Source organism: Lontra canadensis, unplaced genomic scaffold (genome assembly GCF_010015895.1).
Source record: "Lontra canadensis isolate GAN:19392208 unplaced genomic scaffold, GSC_riverotter_1.0 scaffold14, whole genome shotgun sequence".
Classification (NCBI taxonomy): domain Eukaryota; kingdom Metazoa; phylum Chordata; class Mammalia; order Carnivora; family Mustelidae; genus Lontra; species Lontra canadensis.
This window is the reverse complement of record NW_022631008.1, coordinates 1481048-1500813: the sequence shown is the minus strand read 5'-3', so window position 1 is coordinate 1500813 and position 19766 is coordinate 1481048. Positions and strand designations below refer to the sequence as shown.

Genomic DNA, 19766 nt, shown 5'->3' with positions numbered 1-19766 from the left:
AAATGACTGTGTATATGAGGATCTATATTTGAGCTCACTATTCTTTTCCACTGATCTGTTTGTTAATCCTTATGTCTGTACCCCTCTGTCTTGATTACTCTGACTTGTTCTGTCTTCTTCCAACTTTGTATTTCTTTAAGAATACTTTGGCTAATTTAGGTTTTTTATATTCCCATATAAATTTTAGAATCAACTTGTTAATTTCTACAATTAAAAAAACTGGTGGGATTAATTCAGTTTTTAAAATAGAGATAGGTCTATATATATTTTTATTTCATATTTTTGTTACCTTTGGTAAATATTTTTTTAAAAGATTTATTTATTTCAGAGAGAAAGTGCCTGAGCGGGAGGGGCAGAGAAAGAGGGGAAGCAGACTATACTAAGCACAGAGTTTGACCCCATAACTACAGAGATCATGCCCTGAGCTGAAATCGGATGCTTGACCAACTGAGCCACCCAGGCACCCCAATAAATTGTTTTTTATTAAATGTATTTACATAAAGTAAATATAAATACTTATAATCTTTATTTAATTCCAGTGGTATCTTATATTAGTTAGATAACCCTAACTAATGTATTATTTAGATAATCCTTAGATTATCCCTAAACAATGGCTTAAAACAATCAGTTTATTGTCTTATAGTTCCTTTAGGTCAGTCTTCACTGAGTAATTGCTTATGGGTGTCCCTGGCTCAAGTATCCCACACTGCTGTAATCAAGGTTTAGCCAGGTCTATCGTCATTTCTGATCCTGACTTGGAGAGGATCCTTATCCAGGTTCACTCAGATGGATATAGAATACTGGATTGATAGCATTTTTTCCTAGCTTTCATCAAATTAAAGATGTTGTTCCATTGTCTTTTGGCTTTCCTTGTTTCTAATAAGCTAAGAGTTTCATACTGTGTTCTATTTCTTTCAAGATTTTCTTTTGATCTTTGGTTTTTAGCAGCTTGCTTATTACATATCTAAGTATGGGTTTCTTTAGATTGATCTTCTTTGGAATTTGCTAAAATTCTTGAATCTTTGTATCTTCCACCAGATTTGGGAAATCCTTGGCTATTGTTTCATTAAATATTTTTGTCTGCCATATTTCTAACCTCTCTCTCTAGTGCTCCCAGTTACGCTTATGGTAGACCTATTATCTGATAAGTACCCATGGCATAATTTTTCTTCAGTCTTTTCTTCCCTTTGTTTAGTTTTAAAAATTTCTGTTGATTTATCTTCAATTTTACTGACTCTTTTCGAATTGGCTATTACATCCATCCAGTAAATTTTGTTTTTTAAATACTGTATTAAAAGTTCTTGAATTTCTATTTTGTTCTTTTTCATAGTTTCTTTTCCCTGAGCTTATTCTTCAGTTTATTCTGAGCATTTTTTACTGCTGCCTGGGGCATAGTTATAACACTTGTTTTTAATATCATTGCTAATTTCATCATCTAGGTTATCTTCAGTGTTGGTCTACATTGTTTTTTATCACATCATTTTGATTAGTTCACAACTGACAGCAAGAATCTAACATCACATTAAAAACTAATTTATATATCATCACTGTGAAATTTTTATATACATTCTCTCCCCTTTCTCCTGGTAATTCCTAACAATGACCTTTTAAAATGGATGTTTTAACTGATTTTTGTTCTTTTTTGCAGGGCATCTTCTCTGCATTCAGTTTCATCCAAGTCATTCCGGGATTTCTTAGAAGAAAAAAAATCTATTACTGGCCATAGTTCAGGAAATCATGTCAAAAAAGTTTGTTTTAAAGGAATAGAAAATTCCCAGGCTCCACAAGTTGAAAGGTAATAAGTTAAAAATTTTTTACCTTAAAAAATTCTGTGGTGTTTTTACATTCTGAAATAATCTTTAAAAATTTATCAGGCAGAGTTTTACACATTCTTTTACATTCAAAATTAGCATATCTACTTTTTTGAAGCTTTATTTTGGTATAATTTTCTTACAGTAAACTGTATATACCTTAAGTGTACAATTTGATGTTTTGCCATATGTATGCATTTGTGAAACCATTACCAGCTATATTCAAGACAATGACAATATAACCATCATTCTCAGAACTTTCCTCATGGCCCTTGGTGATCTCTTTCTCCCTTCCTCATTTTGCTCTCTATGCAGCAGCTAATCCTCTTGTGTCAATAGAGACTATGTTGTATATTCTAGTTTTATACCTGTAGGATCATGTAATCTGTACTTTTAAAAATTCTCTTTTACTCAGTATATAGTTTTTGATTCATCCAAGTTGCTATGTGTATCATTAGTTCATTCCATTTTACTACTGGGTAGTATTTCATTGTCATAAAGCAACCTACATATATCTGCATCTGTTGATGGACGTTTGGGGGTTTCCAGTTCTTTCTCTAGTTATTTTTGATACTAGTTTTTAAAGTTCAGTGTATTTTTTTTTTAATTTTATTTATTTGATAGAGACACAGCGAGAGAGGGAACAGAAGCAGGGGGAGTGGGAGAGGGAGAAGCAGGCTTCCCGCTGAGCGGAGAGCCCGATGCGGGGCTCGATCCCAGCTCCTTGGGATCATGACCCGAGCCGAAGGCAGACGCTTAACAACTGAGCCACCCAGGCGCCCCAGTTCAGTGTATCTTAAAAGATGTTTCATATTTAATTTATTTATTCTTTTATTTATTTATTTTAAATTTTTTAAAGGTTTTATTTATTTATTTGACAGACGGAGATCACAAGTAGGCAGAGAGGCAGGCAGGGAGAGAGAGAGAGGAGGAAGCAGGCTCTCCGCAGAGCAGAGAGCCTGATGTGGGGCTCGATCCCAGGACCCTGGGATCATGACCCAAGCCGAAAGCAGAGGCTTTAACCTACTGAGCCACCCAGGCGCCCCTATTTATTCTTTTAAAAAATATTTTATTTATTTACTTGGCAGAGAGAGATTACAAGTAGGCAGAGAGGCAGGCAGAGAGAGAGGGGGAAGCAGCCTCCCTGCTGAGCAGAGAGTCCAATGTGGGCCTCCATCCCAGTATCCTGAGATCATGACCTGAGCTGAAGGTAGAGGCTTAACCCACTGAGCCACCCAGGCGCCCCTAAAAGATGTTTCATATTTTAAATGACTACATGGAACATGAAAATCTAATCATAATTTAAAAAGCAATTTTCTAATAAAAATAGCTTTTCTGCCATGGTATGTAAATTCTCTTAATCATTGTTCAAAAAAGAACATTCTTGGAGCATTAGATAGTCCAGTGTTGGAAGAAAAAACCGTGTTTCAAGTTGGTTGACTAAATGGAATTTTTTTTTTCTTCTTTCTGCTAATATGACGTCTCCCAAAGATATTATTCCTTAAAGTATTTTAGACAAAACAAAAATGTAATTAAGAACGTCATACTGTGACCAGATTAATATTTTACATAATGATAAAGCTTTTTAAACACTCTTTGTCAGGCCTTTTTCCTCTAAGCCATTTTTAATGTGAAATCTAATTCCAGTATTATCAAATAGGTTAATATAAATTTCTCTGATTGAATTAAGAAGAGGGGTCTGGGAACAATACTATAGTTCAACCTTACCATATCTGCCTTGTAAGCAACTCCGGAGGAACTATCAAAGTCTTCTAACAACATTAGAAATTACTGGTTTAGATGAACTCTTTAAACATTTTCGTTGTTGATATTGTGACCACATGCCTTATTATAATGTACATTTGGGACCAAAGATCTTGAGCCATTTACTTAAATGATACGGAAAATCAGAGATCAGAAAGTATCTGAAGAAATCATTTTGTCTATCTCCCTATGTTTTTGAAAACTTTTATTAGTGGAACACTACAAAAATCTTAAATGTAATTCTAACATATAAAATAAACTTTTTATATGTTTATTTATGAAAAAGTGAGAATATTAAGGCTGGTTTGTTAGGGTCATAAATACAGAATTGGTTGTGATTTAAGACATTTATAGTTTTAAAATTGACAAGTATTTAGAGTTACAGTGATAAAATTAATTTAGCCCCTGCCTGTAGAGAACACAGTCCAAAAGAGAAACCTCACACTTGTAATTAAGTGTATAAAATATAATGAAAAATTGTATCAACCTCAACTTTTATTTCAGCACTTGTCTGATATTAAGAAAATTCTGACTGAAATATATAAATGGTGTAAGATTCTCTAAGAGCATACTTCATTTAAGCAGAGATGGCAGAAGAAATTTTCTTCTTGAATTGGTATAGAAATGAATTAACCTGGCAACAGAAGTTAACATGTCAGTGATCTTTAATGTATTAAAAGTATTTGGAAAAAATAAGTATTTGAGTGCATATTTTTTTATTAGTATCAAAATGTATTTCAGAAAAATACTAACAAAGTTTGGTGAACATTTTATGATACACTGAAAATGACTGAACTAAACAATGTAGAGCTATTCAGTATTTTGTAAGTTGTATTCTTAAAAGATGTTGAGTGAGGGGCATTTTATTCCATTCCTAAATGATAGGTAGGCTTTTAAGTGTTATTAAATTCTCAGAGTAAAAATGTTTATTTTCAACTACATTTGAGTGCCACTGTACCCATACACTTGGATTTATGTTTATATATTTATTTCATAAATGTGTCTATTAGGTACATAATTCTAAACAAATGTTTTAAAAAGTCATTATCTGTATATCTCATTACATATTTTGATTCCAAAATTTTTTAGAAATTAAAAAAAAATTGGTTGTCACACTCTGTAACGATCCTGCATCTATCACAATATTTTTAAAAATTGAATACAGTATAGTCTTTTTATTGATATTAGAGAAACATAAGATTACTACTGGTTTTTGTAAGTTGTGTGATGAGTGGTGTAGACCAGGCATTTAAATAGAAGACATGTAACTTCCCTATTTTCTTACTGTGAAACACATTAAGTCTGCCTCTATTTTTATTCATTTTTTTCCTTTCTTATTTTGCACTCAGAGTTATTTTTCCTATGTATGGTTAATATTTATACCTGTGCTGGTATCTTCACTCCTTTCCACTTTAAAAGCCTTAAGCTGTTAATTATCCCTCTCTTTTCTTGTGGATATTCAGCTTTGTCCTTTTAGGTAGATACCTCCCATCTGGTTGTATACATGCTTATTAGATCTCTCTCATGTGGGCTGGATGAGGTAATAAATCCCTCAGTCATCCCCCACACTTTCTTCTAACAGTTGTCCTATCATTACCAATCCCCTAATCCCTTCACAGACAGATTTCTCAAAAGAGCTGTCAGCTCCCAATCACTTCTTAATCCAGTCTGGCTTCCAGTCTCCCATTACTAAACTGAAGCATTTCAGATTAAGTTCAGCAGTGACCTCCATATTGCCAAAAACATGAACTTTTTATATGACTCATTCTACTTAAAGTTCAATTACAGGTCATATTCTCATTTCATTCTCATTCTTTCTCCACCATTTCATGAGCTTCTATTTTCAGTTATCAGCTATACACTAAAGATTCAAAAATCATATTGCCTGCTCACAACTGTCATCTGAGCTTCAGACTTATTCAGCTTTCTTCTTCATAACTCCATCCTACTTGGATGTTCAGAAATATTTTAACTTTGTCTAAAACCAAACAGTGTTTTCCTCAAACCCCTTTCATAAAATCAAAATTACAAAGCAGCCCATTCTTCCTGATTTTTCTTCCAAAATTCTTCCTGATTTACCCAAAGAAAACAAAAACATGAATTCAAAAAGTTACATGTACCCCTGTATTTATTGCATTTTTTTTTACAATAGCCAAGATATGGAAGCAACCCAAGTGTCCATCAATTGATAAATGGATAGAGAAGATTGTGTGTGTGTGTGTGTGTGTGTGTGTGATGGACTATTACTTAGTCATAAAGAAGAATTAGATCTTGTCATTTGTGAGAGCGTGGATGGACCTAGAGGGTACTATGCTAAGTGAAATAAGTCAGACAGAGAAAGACAAATACTATATAATTTTACTTCTAAGTGGAGTCTAACAAAACAAAAGAAATAAGCAAAACATTCATGTCTATACATGGGTTTGTTGGCGCCAGAAGGGAGGGGGTTGGGAGCATGGGCAAAATAGATGAAGGGGATTAAGAGATATAAACTTCCAGTTATAAGTAAGTCATGGGGATGAAAAGTACACCATAGGGAATATAGTCAATAATAAGTAATAATGTTGTATGGCAATAGATGGTGACTACACTTGTGGTTAAGCATAGCATAATATATAGAATTGTTAATCACTCTTGTTCACCTAAAACAAATATGACATTATGTTAATTCTACTTCAATTTAAAAAATGCATATATGAAGTCCAGTTCTTCATGAGAGGAATGGAATATTTTATGGTTAGCTGGAAACAAAAAAGTGTATCGTAATGCTTAGTTTAAAATAAAGATAAAAGTTCTCTTTAAAAAAATCCATTCTTCCTGAATTTTCTTCCTTGTTAAATGTCAAGTCTTTACTATTCCATCTTCCTTCCTTCCAATGTTCAGTCTATCATCAGGACACTCCAGTTTTAACTCTTAAATATTCCTTAAATCATATATTAAATTGTATCTCCACTGTTTTTACCTTCATTCAGATTACTATGATCTTTCACCTGGGCCACCTTGAGTAGCCTCCTAACTGGTCTTGCCATAACCTATCTTCCTCTCCTCCAGTATATTGAAGCAGTTATATTCTTTTTTGAAATGGCAGATCTTATTGCTCTTAGGGTAAGAGCTAGAATTCTTATCTGGGCTTTAAGGCCTTCATAGTCTATTTTCTTCCAACCTCTTATCTTTCTCTTTTAACATCTCTGGATTTTCTCTATCTTGTTCTTCTCTCAGTTTCTCAAATACCATTTACTTCTTGCCACTACCCTTTAACTAGTTGACTCTGATTCTTTCAGTCTCTATTCAGTTATATTCTTTGGAGAAGTCAGACTTCCCTTACTGGGTCAGTATTTTATGATATGTTCCCATAGCACTTCTCACTCATCACACTTTTCACAGTTATTAGTGTGATTCTTTGTTTAATGTTTTCAACTATAAGTATTTTAGTGTTTGTATATCTAACTATATGGTCAATGAAAGCATAGGAGAGTCATCTCAATGAGAGATTGATCTCTGCTCCTCACTGAATTACCAATGCTTAGAATATTTTCTAACATGTAATAGAGCTCAGTGAGAACAAGATGAATAAGTTGAGGTAAAATTGTAGCTGTTACAGGTAAGATTTGTTTCTAACGAGTAAGTTATACTATATGCCTTTGGTGTGTAAATTGTAAGTTATGAGCATTAAGTTCATTTTAATATTTTTACATTTTAAAGATTAACACTATAGATTGAAATTTCTTATTTTCTTTGGATAAATCTGTCTTAAAATATTGAAGATCTGTGGTTTCATAGTTGATCACTAGAGTGTGCTATAACGTCAAGGCTCTTAATTGTGAAAAGTGGATTCTGCTATTATATGGGTTTGGAAATTTAAAGGAGTGTATAATAGTATACAGTATTCTACAGGAGTATTATAACAGTATATACTATAATACAAGAGTATTATATAGGAGTGTATAATGGTGTCATGCCATCCATAGCTTGTCTGTTTGGTAAGTGGAAGTTAATGTTTTAAATAGCTGTATATTATCACTGATCACTGTATAATATCATATGATCACTGAGAAGGGAAATTGCTTGACTTTCATTTTTTAATTTCATTATAGGAAATGTGAAATCATAAGTGAGCTTTTTAAAAAAGAAATAATGAAACAAAGTAAAATATTAATTCACCAAATTATATATGAACAACATTCTGCTTGCCTCTATTAGGTGTATACATAGCAAGTGTTAAATATAGGCCTAGTCTCTTAAATGTTTGAAATATCTAGTTGGTAAGTCTAAATGTGCACACATGAAAGGTAAATGAAAGGTCAAGAATGAAATTGGAATACAATATAACAGTATTAAGTCACAAGCAGTATATGGTTTAAGTGCCAAGTGAGTGGTGAGAGGGGAAAAAATGACTGGGTTAGAATTATCAAGAAAAACCCAACTGAAGAAGGGCTTGAGTAATAGTTCATAAACACTTTTCTTATTCAGTGCCAAATATTTGATCATTATATATATGGCCATAATTAATAATGTCAAAAACATATTGATCTATTGCCACAAGCTTTTGAACACAGAATGGGATTTTTAAGAGAGCAGAAGTGTAATAGAGATGGTGTAAATAGAGGTAATAGTGAGAATTATAGCTGGAAGACAAATGGTATGTTCCTTTAGGGAATTTGTGTGGCAAGTGTAATGGAGTTCGTCTTAGGAAATTCCTCAAATCATGTATTCTTGTTTTAAATGTAGAAAATACGATTCCCTTCACCCCCCCCTCCCCCCACCCCCGCCAAGGCTAGGGAAATCCAGGAATGGCAATGTTATTTGGGGATGTTAAAATGAAGAGAAGAGGGATTTGTGGAATTTATGTGTTTATTGTTACTTATATGTTCTTTTTCATTTTCATGTGTTTTATTTCATTTTCCTTCCATTTAAGCATCCCTTTATGTAATTCTGGGCATAAAGTGATCTTGTGTTTCTTATTGGTAAGGAAAGCTACTTGCGAGGCAAAAGTTATTCTGTCAGCTCTAAACATAAAAATCTTTGTAATTAAGCTAATACAGAATTCCTTAAAAAAATTATAAGTCAGTGGTATGAGTAAGAAGTAATTTAGTTATTCTCAAAGTCTAAATTTGGTAAGATTAATGTTCAGTTTGAACAAAAATCCCTGAAAGTAGATTTTATTTTAGCCAGCCTTTTAATGTTGCTTTTATTTTCAGAAGGCAAAATTTTATAGATTGTCTATTGAGATGTCTGTTTCTGTGTTGCAAATACCTACAGCTTAACAATGCTGTATTTATTATCTGAAAGCTTATCATGTTTTTGATATTTGTTTAATCAAAGCTCTAATAGTTTTGCTTCATTCTAAGATGAAATTTTCATGAACTTTCAGTTGTTTGGGTAAATTTATAGCTAATGAGATTATCCACTGAAAAAATCAGTAATAGAAAGAATTCTGGGATTACAATGTTAGAAAACAGATTTGAGTTTCAGTCTAACACAGTAGCCCTCTGTGAACCTTTCTGAACAAGATTAAGCACATCTAAAATAAGAATAATATCATACAGGTTTATTATAAGGCTTAATATCTGTTAATGCATATGGAAGCACTTTATAAATTATAAAATGTTATACAGGTCAGTTGTTATACTTAAGCTCTGATTGCTTAAGTTTGATTTAACAAGACCTAAATAAGATATTTTAGTCCTGATACTCAATTTGTTTTAGCCAGTACCATACCATTTTTCACAGACAGCTTGTAACTGCTCTTCTTAATTAAATAATAATGGATTCTACAATATTTTTACATTTCATTGAAAGTGTCAAACACTTTTAGCCAATCATAGACACTGGAGGGATTTTTGAATAGCACTCAAGTCATTATCTGTTTATTCCATGTTATGCTTTAGTGCCCCAGAAGACCTCTAATCTCGGACTGACTTTAGGACCTTTCTTTTCTTTCTTTTTTCCTTTCTTTCCTTCTTTCTCTCTCTCCTTCTTTCCTTCCTTCAAGGACTTTTCAAGGAACTTAACCGTGGAATTTGCATTTAGTCACTAAAGTAGCACTCTATTCCATCAGAATGTAGAATTTTTTTCATTCATTCTGTAGCTATTCTAGTCTAGATACTCATCATCTTGTAACATTTATTCCAGTAGCTTTCTAATTCATTTTCTTAGCTTCATTTTTCTCCTGGTTAGACGTTTTTTACTTCATCTTGGAGATTTCTCTTATTTTGATTATCATAGGTCAAGCATCCTATAGATTTCAAGTCCTAGAGCTTAAAACTAAGAACCTATAACTATACCTATTTTCAGTTCACTCAGTACCTACCATCTAGAAGAAAAGAGTTATCTATAATTCAAAGGAATTAGGAACTTAAAAAAAAAAACAAAACCTGTTTTCATTTCATACTTAAAGTTCTCTGGCTTTCTTATTCTGTTATTTATTCTTTAATTCTGTTTTTACAAACAACTGTGTTCCAGGTATTCTGTTTGACGCACTAGTGAGGCACAGTTCTGTACCTTGAGAGACTAGTCTAGCAGTTAAGACAGATGTGAAAACAATAGCAACACAGTGTGGGAGGCTCTGTAATAGTAGTTGAAAGTTCTGTAGGAGTAGAGAGAAGGTGGTATTTGAGCCAATCCTTAAAGAATAAGAAGACATTTGTAGTGGAATGGATTCTAAACTAAGGGAAATTACAGAAATAAAGGCAGGTTTATGATAATGGAAAAACATACTGTACTCTGAGTGAAAAAGATCTGCTTCATGTTCTGTTTCTGTTACTTCCCAACCTGTGAATCAGAAAATTATATATAATATTCTTTGAGTTTGAATTCCCTAATCACTGTAATGGAAATAATACATGTTTTCTTTATAGAGTATTGCAAAGATTAAGTGAGATAAAATATTTGAAAATACTCTCAGTGAATTTATTTGCCCATACATCAGGTCTAAATGTTTTAGCTTTCAGTGCATTTTGTACTCTGGCACTCATGGTTCATTTTAACTTTAGTTCTCTTTTAATCTCTTCCAAACTCTAATCCTGTCATGCTATTAATATCTTTACTTAAGTTACCAAAGTCTTTTACCATTCCATATATTTTATAGCCAAAAACCCTATTTCAGTGCCACTGTCCTCAGCTCATGTCAGTTTCTCCTATGAATCCATACTATGTGCAAATTGGTACAAGTATCAGTTGTTTTATTTCATATTGTTTTATCATTGTTTATAGATTTTTTAAAAGATTTTATTTATTTATTTGACAGATCGTAAGTAGGCAGAGAGGCAGGCAGAGAGAGAGAGAGAGGGAAGCAGGCTCCCCACCCAGCAGAGAGCCCAATGCTGGACTTGATCCCAGGACCCTGAGATCATGACCTGAGCCGAAGGAAGAGGCTTTAACCCACTGAGCCACCCAGGCACCCCTACAAATAGATTTTTAAATCTTTCCTCTCAGAGTTTTTAGAGGGAAAGGGACTGAGGTTTTTGTTTTTGTTTGTATCTTCAGTTAGCCACTAGATAGTATTAGTTTTTGACATAGTGTTCATTGATTCATTGCTTGCATATAACACCCAGTGCTCATCACAACATGTGCCCACCTCAGTACCCAGCATATGCCCTCCTCAATACCCATCATCTGGTTACCCCATCCCTCCCACCCCCCTCCTCTCTGAGACCCTCAGTTTGTTTCCTGGAGTCCATAATAGTCTCTCATGGTTCATCTCTCTCTCTGATTTCTCCCCCTTCAGTTTTCCCTCCTGAAGGGACCGAGTTTTTATCAGCCTGATTTTCAGCACCATAGTGCTACACATACCTAACAACTGTACAAAATGATCCATAAATAAATCAGGAAGTCAATATTTTAGACCCTGTTTGTTCATTCTCTGACTTTGTATTAAACCTGCCTAGGCCTAAATTTGCTCATTCCTGAAAGAGGGCATTTGATTAATCCTGATAAACTCTAGGTACCTTTCTAGCTATAAAATTCCATAATTAGGCCAGTCTCTGTAGTAGTACCTTTGTTAATTTTTTTTCCCTTACAGGAAAACTTCTACTGCCTCATCCTATACTTCTTTTATTGTCTTTTCCATGAGGCCCTCTCAAATACCAAATCTTTTTTTTATTTTCATAATCCTTGTTAGATAGAGTCTAAATTATTTTCTGCTATATATCATTTTATATATTGTTTACTCATTTTGTGAGTTTGTAGAACATAGAAATCATATATGTTTCCATCCTATAATGCCTGGCTTATTAAAGTATTTACTCTATTAGTTGTTCATACAGTTTGGCTAATTATCTGGTGTCTGGTATCTGTATTTTGAAACTTAGTGCTAATTTTTCATTTTTATTCATAAACTATTATTAATGTAAAACTTTATTTACAAAGTTTTCCATATTTCCTAATGTATGTTTGATAATAGTAAATGGTTGTATGAATATTATTAGAAAAAATAGACCATTTCTTGCAACATCTTCCTCTCTGATATTTTATACACAGGATTTTATAACTACCTGTAGATTCTTTTTTTTAATGGTTTTTATTTATTTGAGAGAGGGAGCCTGGATGCTGGGCTTGGTCCCAGAACACTTAGATCATGACCCGAGCTGAAGGCAAACGGTTAATTGACTGAGCCACCCAGGCACCCCTATAGATTTTTTTTTTTTTTTTTTTTTTTACTTATAATTTTAAAGGTAAGTCTGACTTCCACTCATTAACTTGAATCCTGAGTCAGGACTTGTAATTCTTCCTCTGTATTTCTATTAGTAAACAATTTTACTAATATTAGTAGAAGTTTTAACCTCCAGTTTTGGCATTTCGTTTTGCAGATGCTCCACTCATGGTACCTCAGGACCAGAAGGCAACCATATTTCAGATTTACCACTTCTAGACAGTCACAAGTAAGGCCAATTGATTAGCTTTGGAGCCTCCAAAGCTAAGCTATTGTTTAGTAGTGAAAGATAATACTAAAAATTGGGAGTAGTATACTGAATAGGATGAGTTTTCTGACTACTGTCTACTCCATAGTTTGAGTTACCTTTGTGTTTGGTTATATCATTTCTGTTCCATCCAGCCTTTTGCTGTTTTCTAAAGTTTTCTCTACAGCACTGATCCAAATAAAATATTAATTCTCCTTGCTTCTCTTTCTCACCTCACCATTCTGTAAATAGAATGCAAAAGCTTCCAAGTCCCTTCATATTGTAGGTCACTGGGGAAAAAATGTAACACTGTTTAATATTTCAGAGGAGAATTTATATGCAAAAATTTGTGATGATGAATGAGAACTCATTGTTACTATTCTTTTAGTCCCTGGCTGTCTTCTTCATTGACTGCTCCTTCCATGGTAGCCCCAGTCACTTTTGCATCTATTGTAGAAGAAGAACTACAGCAGGAAGCAGCTCTTATCAGAAGTCGAGAAAAACCCTTGGCTTTGATTCAGGTAGGTAGTGTGCCTTTATGGATTTAATTTAGAGAAGGGCTACATTACATTTCATCTTGAGAAAATTATGTTTGTTTTCATCACAAACGTACATTTATTTATCATGTTAAAATGTAATATAAAACTAAGGGACTCAATAGTATTAATTGAAGGAATTAGGATAATTAATTTAGAACAAAGAAATTGTCACAAGGGTAACTTTTTTTTTTTTTTTTTTTTTTTTTAGCACTAGTGATGCTTTGGACTGTTTTAGTTTTTTTAAAAGTGATCAGTAGGGCACCTGGGTGGCTCAGTCTGTTAAGCATGTGACTCTTGGTTTCGGCTCAAGTCATAATCTCAGGGTCATGAAATCAAACCCCTTTTCTGGCTCCACACTGGGCAGTGGAGCTTGCTTAAGATTCTCTCTCTCCCTCTCCCCCTCCTGCCACACTCATGCATGCTCTCTAAAAAAAATAATAATAAAAAATTAATAAAATTATATATACTATATATGTATAGTATATATATTTTATTTTATAAATATATTTCATATATATATATATATATATATATGAAAGTGATCAGTAATGAACTTGGCATTATCTAGTACTTATGGATCAGTAAGTGTTCTTAGGTTGTAAGCCACAGATACCAATTTTGGCTAACTTATGGAAAAGAGAAATTATTAGAGGGATATTAAAATTCCACAGATTTAGTTGAAAGACCAGGGAGCCAGGGTTGGAAACAGATAAGACCCATAGTTGTCCTGAAGAGTTAGGAGACTTGGAAGCAGAAAGTATCTCACTGAAATTATTGGAATGAATGGATTCCAACAACTATTTTCAGGGTTTTTTTTTTCTTTCTGCTTGAGATTAAAATTCAAGGGCGGGTGGGTATCTGATTATTCTTTTTTAGGCTTTAAGCCTTCTACTTGCAAGGGGAATAGCAGGATACCTAATTTAGTTCTGCTGCATTGTATTCATAGAAAGTGGTACTTCCACAAAAGGAAATTTAAAAGCTAATATAATCCTGCTGAAAGATTAAAGCAAGTTTTTTTTTTCACCCTTTTTTCAGATTGAAGAGCATGCGATACAAGATTTATTGGTTTTTTATGAGGCATTTGGCAACCCTGATGAGTTTGTCATTGTTGAAAGGACACCACAGGGACCACTAGCAGTACCTACGTGGAATAAGCATGGATGCTAATTTGCTCTGGAGATGAAATGCATTTTTCATCAGTCATGATTGTTATAAAGAAGAGCTATGGAAAAAGAGTTCTTACAAATTTGGTAACATCATTCTAGATAGAATGAGAAAGGATCTAATTTCTTTAGTGCAGCTTAGGTATGTAATGTTTGTTTGATAAAAACAAATGCCACAGAATTGTGATTTAATAACTTTTTATGTAAAAATGTGAGGGGAAAAACTTCACTAGGTTAAAAGTTTAAGTAGAATTATTTCTTCTGAACAGTCTGAAAAGGAAAACATGAGTGATTGAAGTATAAAATTTAAGAGTGAGGAATGAAAAATGACTTTCCATTTGAGAATTTGGGATAAATAATTTAGAAGATATTGCCAAATACCTGTTGTCACTCTTTTTTTTTTTTTAATATATTCATGAGCTTAAAATAGGAGTATCAGCCATTACTTCTGATCCATTAATAGCCAAATTTTGTGTTTCCAGTTGTAGTTTGTTTTCATTCTTGTCTTTTGATCAGGCCGTCAATGTTTCAGGTCTGTTTTAAATGTGACTGCTCAAATGCTGCATTATTTCAATTTGTACAGCACATTTTGCATTAAATTATGAAATACAGTGAAAAGAGAATGTGAATACTATTCTGAAGCTTAGTCCAAGATAATGGTTCCTTTATTAAATTTGGAGTCATTGTGTGTTGTTTTTTGGTGGGGAGGGGAGACCGTATAAAAACCTGATTATACATCAATTTCTCGAAATATTAAAGTTTTCCAAAATAGATGGTTAATTATACATACAAGAACTAATAGTTTTGAAGACTCATTACAATATTATGTAATCAGAAGTTCTCTGAGCCTAAGTTATATGAATAGACATATGCATTGTTTTCTTTACAGTATGATGTTTGGTTTTGAGTGGTTAAATTTGTTAAAAACAAATGTTAAATCTGTACTCCAGTAAACTAGACAAATTGAGAAGGTTAATGTTCTCATTTCTGAAACATAGTCCTAGGGGAACATACAGGCAATTCACTGCTGTAATTCAGGTGATGGAAATATGTCTGAAACTAACTTAATACTTGAGGTTTAGCTCTATCTAAAACAGCAAATTTGTAAGCATATGTGCAATAAAAAATAATCTTGATCCATTTTAGTGTTAACATGTCTTTGGTACTATATTGACATCTACCATAGGAGGAATTACTAGCCGGTGTTGTTTGCATTGATGCTGTGTGTTCATTCCTTTAGTGCTTGAAAAAGGGTTTTCCTAAGATGCATCTATGATAAGTTTTATATTAAGTTTAACTAAATTGAAAAGAAATGGATTTTGTAATGTTTTATTGAAGTTGCAGTAAAGAGGCCTTCTGAAGTAATTGCTTTATTTCATATGAGGCTTTGATTCTTAATGCATATTGGGATCGTTAACATTTAAAGATGCTATAAAGTGGTGGTTTTCACAGTGCACTCCATGTTGCCTGGAAAGCACCCTAAAAAGCCTTTGTTGGATGAGATTTGAAGGAGGGACAGGGCTGAGTCTGTGGGTCTGTAGGCATTTACAAAGCTCCACTGGATTGTTGCACTTTCTGGCCCATTTTATATAGTGAGGTGTTACATAAAATTTCATTGGGGGGAAAAAAGGAATTCTTTTGCTAGTGAAATGAAAGATAAGCATGCTATACACTGTAACTTCCATAAACAGTTCCATGAAGATAGTAACCTACTACTTTACCACCAAAAAGCCCAGGAAAGGGATGGTCCCCCTCCCGCCCCCAACAACAATATTATTCTGCCTGTAGTATTTAATTCATCTTTAATCTCCTTGATTTCAAGACTTAACAGAATTGAAGAAAATCTGGATATTGTCAATTTAAAGGATCAGAGAGTGAAGAGGTTTTTAAGATTGACCAAAACAATCGTAGAACTCTTCAGCCTGGAAAGGTGATGGTTAATGGAGGTAGAGTGGTAAAATAAGAATATTTTGAAAACTTGCAAAATTGCCAAGTCCACCAGTCAATAAATTTTTTGACAAAATACTAGGATTTCGGACCTCTCTTAAAGTTCAAAAGAGGTAACTTTTAAAACAAAGTTAAGAGATTCCTACTTTATATTATATAGGAATGACCGAGACAGTTGAGAAATACTGCTAGTCAATATCTAGGTTTGTTCTATAGCTCTTGGAGATTGGGTGTATGTGTTTGTGCATGATAAGGGTGTTAATAGCTATTTCATAAAATTTTAGATCTGAAGAAGTCTAATACATTAACCTTGCATATTGTCTTCATTTTATTAAAAAAAAAAAAAAGAAAAAGTGAACTCCAGAGAAAGTGACTAAGAATGAAGCCTATCTTTTCAGTCTGATTCCCCTAGAGCTGTGCCTCCTAGAAATTAGCAATTTAACCAAGACTGAGAACAAATTTAAAAAGCACTTAGAAAAGATAAATGTAACCAGAACCTTTGAGAATTGTCTGTTTAAGAGAGCTTTTCAGATGAAACTAAAACAACCTTCTACCAAAGAATTGAGAACAAGTGATCCAGGTACTGCTTATGTGTATCTTTTTTGCTTGAAGTGATGCTCAGTTATGTTCAGATACCAGAAAAACCTGGTCTTTCCTACACACATAACCATCAAATTGTATCTTAGTCTTTATGGATTTTATTTTTTTAATGTCTCTCTACTTGGCTGTCTTTACTTGTCTCTCTGCTTGGCTGCCATTTCATCTGTGTCAAAACTGAATTCTTGATACCCCAAACTTCCTGATCTTTATTTCCATATCTCTTATTTTGTCATTCTTACAAGTCATTTGGGCTGAACTTTTGGATTCTACTTTATCTCTTTCCCCATTTGCCCCCCCCCCACATTTATTGGTTGTCCAACTCCTATCATTTATTTTTTTCCATTTCATTATTCATTTCACTCATTTCCATTACTACTACTGTGTTTTATGTTCTTTTTTACTTTCCAAAAATTCTTAGACCTTTTGGTCTCAGTACAAAAGGCTTATACTGATAAAATATTACTGAAAACTCTAGAGAGCTTTTGTTTATATGTGTTACATCTATTTGTATTTAATGTATTCAAAATTAGAAAGGTAAAAATTCAATTCTTTTAAAAATCATAACCATATGTTAAATAACATTTTTTAATAAAAATGTAACTATTTTACAAAACAAAATTAAGATTGGGATCATTTTATATTTTTATATATAAAAATACAAATACAAAATAAATATAAAAATAAATATAAATATAAAAACATATGACTCAGTATTTCAGGTTTAGGTCTTGGCTGTCTGGGTTATAGAGGACTCCTGGATTCTCCTAACTGCTTCTACATTCAGTCTGTTGCAGTGTCATTTGTCATACAGTATCTGGAAACTTGAGAGGCTGAGATAAGACAAGTTATGAAAATGGTTTGGATCTGACTCCTGAAAGTTTGAGAACATGGTTAAGAACCACTTCTTTAGTCCCTTAGCTGCTAACCCTTTTTCCATCTGCCTGGTGCAGTTCATTAAACTTGTTAATCCCCAAGGAATATGTCTTGTCTGTGCTTTGAAAGCTTAAAACTTAAGTTACTCCCTCTACACTTTGAGTTAAGTTCATATTTCCTCAGTTTGGCCTTCAAGTGATTCCCCCCCGCCCCATCTCTACATGTGGTGGTAGAGCCAAACCTGACCTGATATTTATCCCAAATAGATTTTGCTTTGTTCATACAGATGTCTGCCTAAATTTTTCTTTCTCTTGTCCTACTGAAATTCTCTTCATCCATGATTAAGGCAACCCAGATTTTCTTCCTTCATAAACTTTTTCCTGTTTTTTTCTCCCTGTAGCTTCTCAAAAGAAAAAAACAGTATACATGGATTGACTGTGTTCCCATTTCCTTTTAGCACTTTATGTCTTTACAGGGTACTTGTCATATTCTTTCATTAGTTTTGTTTTCCTATTAGTCTTTATCTTTCACTAAATTACTTGTACTTTGAAGGCACAGACTAAGCATTCCTTTCTTTATGTGTTTTATTTAAAATCTTGAACCATAACACAGTTAAGTGCAAAAGACAAAAATATTCAGCTAAGTGACTTAACAGTAAATCAAGAAATGGATCATTAATAGCACCTCAAAAGAGGTACTGGATTTGATTTGCTAATACTTAATTGACAACTTTTACTTCTGTAACTCATGAGAGATAATGGTCTGTGGTTTTCTCTTCTGTTTTTTTTCTGGCTTTAGAATCAGTGTAATAATGGCCTCATAGAATGAGTTCAGAAGTATTCCTCCTCTTTTCTGGAACTGTTTATAAATAATTGGTATTATTTCTTATTTAAATGTTTGCCAGCATTAACAACTGAAGCCATCTGAGCTTTTTTTGGATGAAAAAAATCTTTATTAATTCAGTTTCTATTTCTCTGTAGGCTGTAGGCATACTGAGATTTTTAAAAATTATCTTCTTGAGTCAGTTACAATAATTTATGTCTAGGACTTTATCTGAATAGTTTGTTGGCAAAAAGTTTTTCACAGTATTTCTAATCCTTTTAATCTCTGTAAGATTGGTGAGGTTTCCACTTTCATTCCTTATTTTGAGTCTGTGTTTTCTCTTTTTTCCTTGATCATATTACTTTTATCTGTCTATTCAAATAAATTTTGAGGTTCATTGATTTTTTTCCCCTTATTTTTTTCCCATTGGTTTTAACCCTGATCTTCATTACTTCTTTTTTTCTGCTTGCTTTAGCTTTTACTGTTCTTTTTCCAGATGTTTAAACCTAGATTATTAAGAGCTTTTTTCTAAATATAGGCATTTAAAGCTATAAATTTACCAGTTAGCACTGCTTTACCTGTATTCCATAAATTTTTGTTTTGTTTCTATTTTCATTCAGCTTAAAAATTTTAAATTTCCTTTTGATTGCTTTTTTGAGCCATGGATTATTTAGAAGTATATTTAATTTTAAAATAGTTGGGAATTTCTCTATCCTTTTATTTTTGTTTTAATTTTGTTAAGATTGGAGAATCTATTTTGTATTGTTTCAGTCCTTTTAAATTTATTGAGACATATTTTATCATCTAACATACCTAGAATGTTAGAGATTATTCCATGTGTTCATAAGATTATTCCATGTGTTCATGAGTTGACATCATTTTATGAAATGGCACCTTATAGAATTTTGTTTTCTGTGTTGAGAGCGGAAATTGTTACCTAAATAAAGGACAGAAATAGAGGCTGAAGATCAAAAGGTATGGACTGTGCTGGATATCAATCTATTTGCACCTCAGATCCATTCTCTTTTCTTCTCTCCACTGTCCTGTCTTGTGAGGCTGAACTCTAGAACTTTACCAACTAGCTCATTTTCCTTCTGGCTTTGGGTTACTTTAGCCAGTTTGGAGCAACTAGTATACTGTTGGCATATTGACAGGAGGAAAGAGACTGAACTTTTTTCTTTTTTGTCTTTTGTCTGGAGAGCTTTTTATTAATCAATAGCAAAAGGGGACTATTTATAAATTGCTTATAACTCCCTTTACATCTCAAATTTTAGTGTGATTTTTAAAAGATTTTGAATTTCCTTAGGTGCCCTAAAATCCACTAGTCCTAATTCTAACTTGATATAAAGA

At 33.0% G+C, this 19766-nt stretch overlaps 1 protein-coding gene across 3 annotated transcripts in view; it reads left to right on the top strand.

Moving 5' to 3' along the window:
• The window catches only part of IBTK (inhibitor of Bruton tyrosine kinase), a 94265-nt gene extending 78622 nt beyond the window's left edge, over positions 1-15643 (top strand). For 2 of the 3 annotated variants that reach the window (XM_032857997.1, XM_032857996.1), the window contains exons 26-29: positions 1649-1795; positions 12383-12454; positions 12861-12993; positions 14047-15643. In XM_032857997.1, coding sequence (XP_032713888.1) covers positions 1649-1795; positions 12383-12454; positions 12861-12993; positions 14047-14178 — 484 coding nt within the window. In that variant the 3' untranslated portion in view covers positions 14179-15643. The remainder of the gene's footprint in view (positions 1-1648; positions 1796-12382; positions 12455-12860; positions 12994-14046) is intronic. The other variant, XM_032857998.1, reaches the window with a different exon arrangement.
• Positions 15644-19766: the final 4123 nt, after the last annotated feature.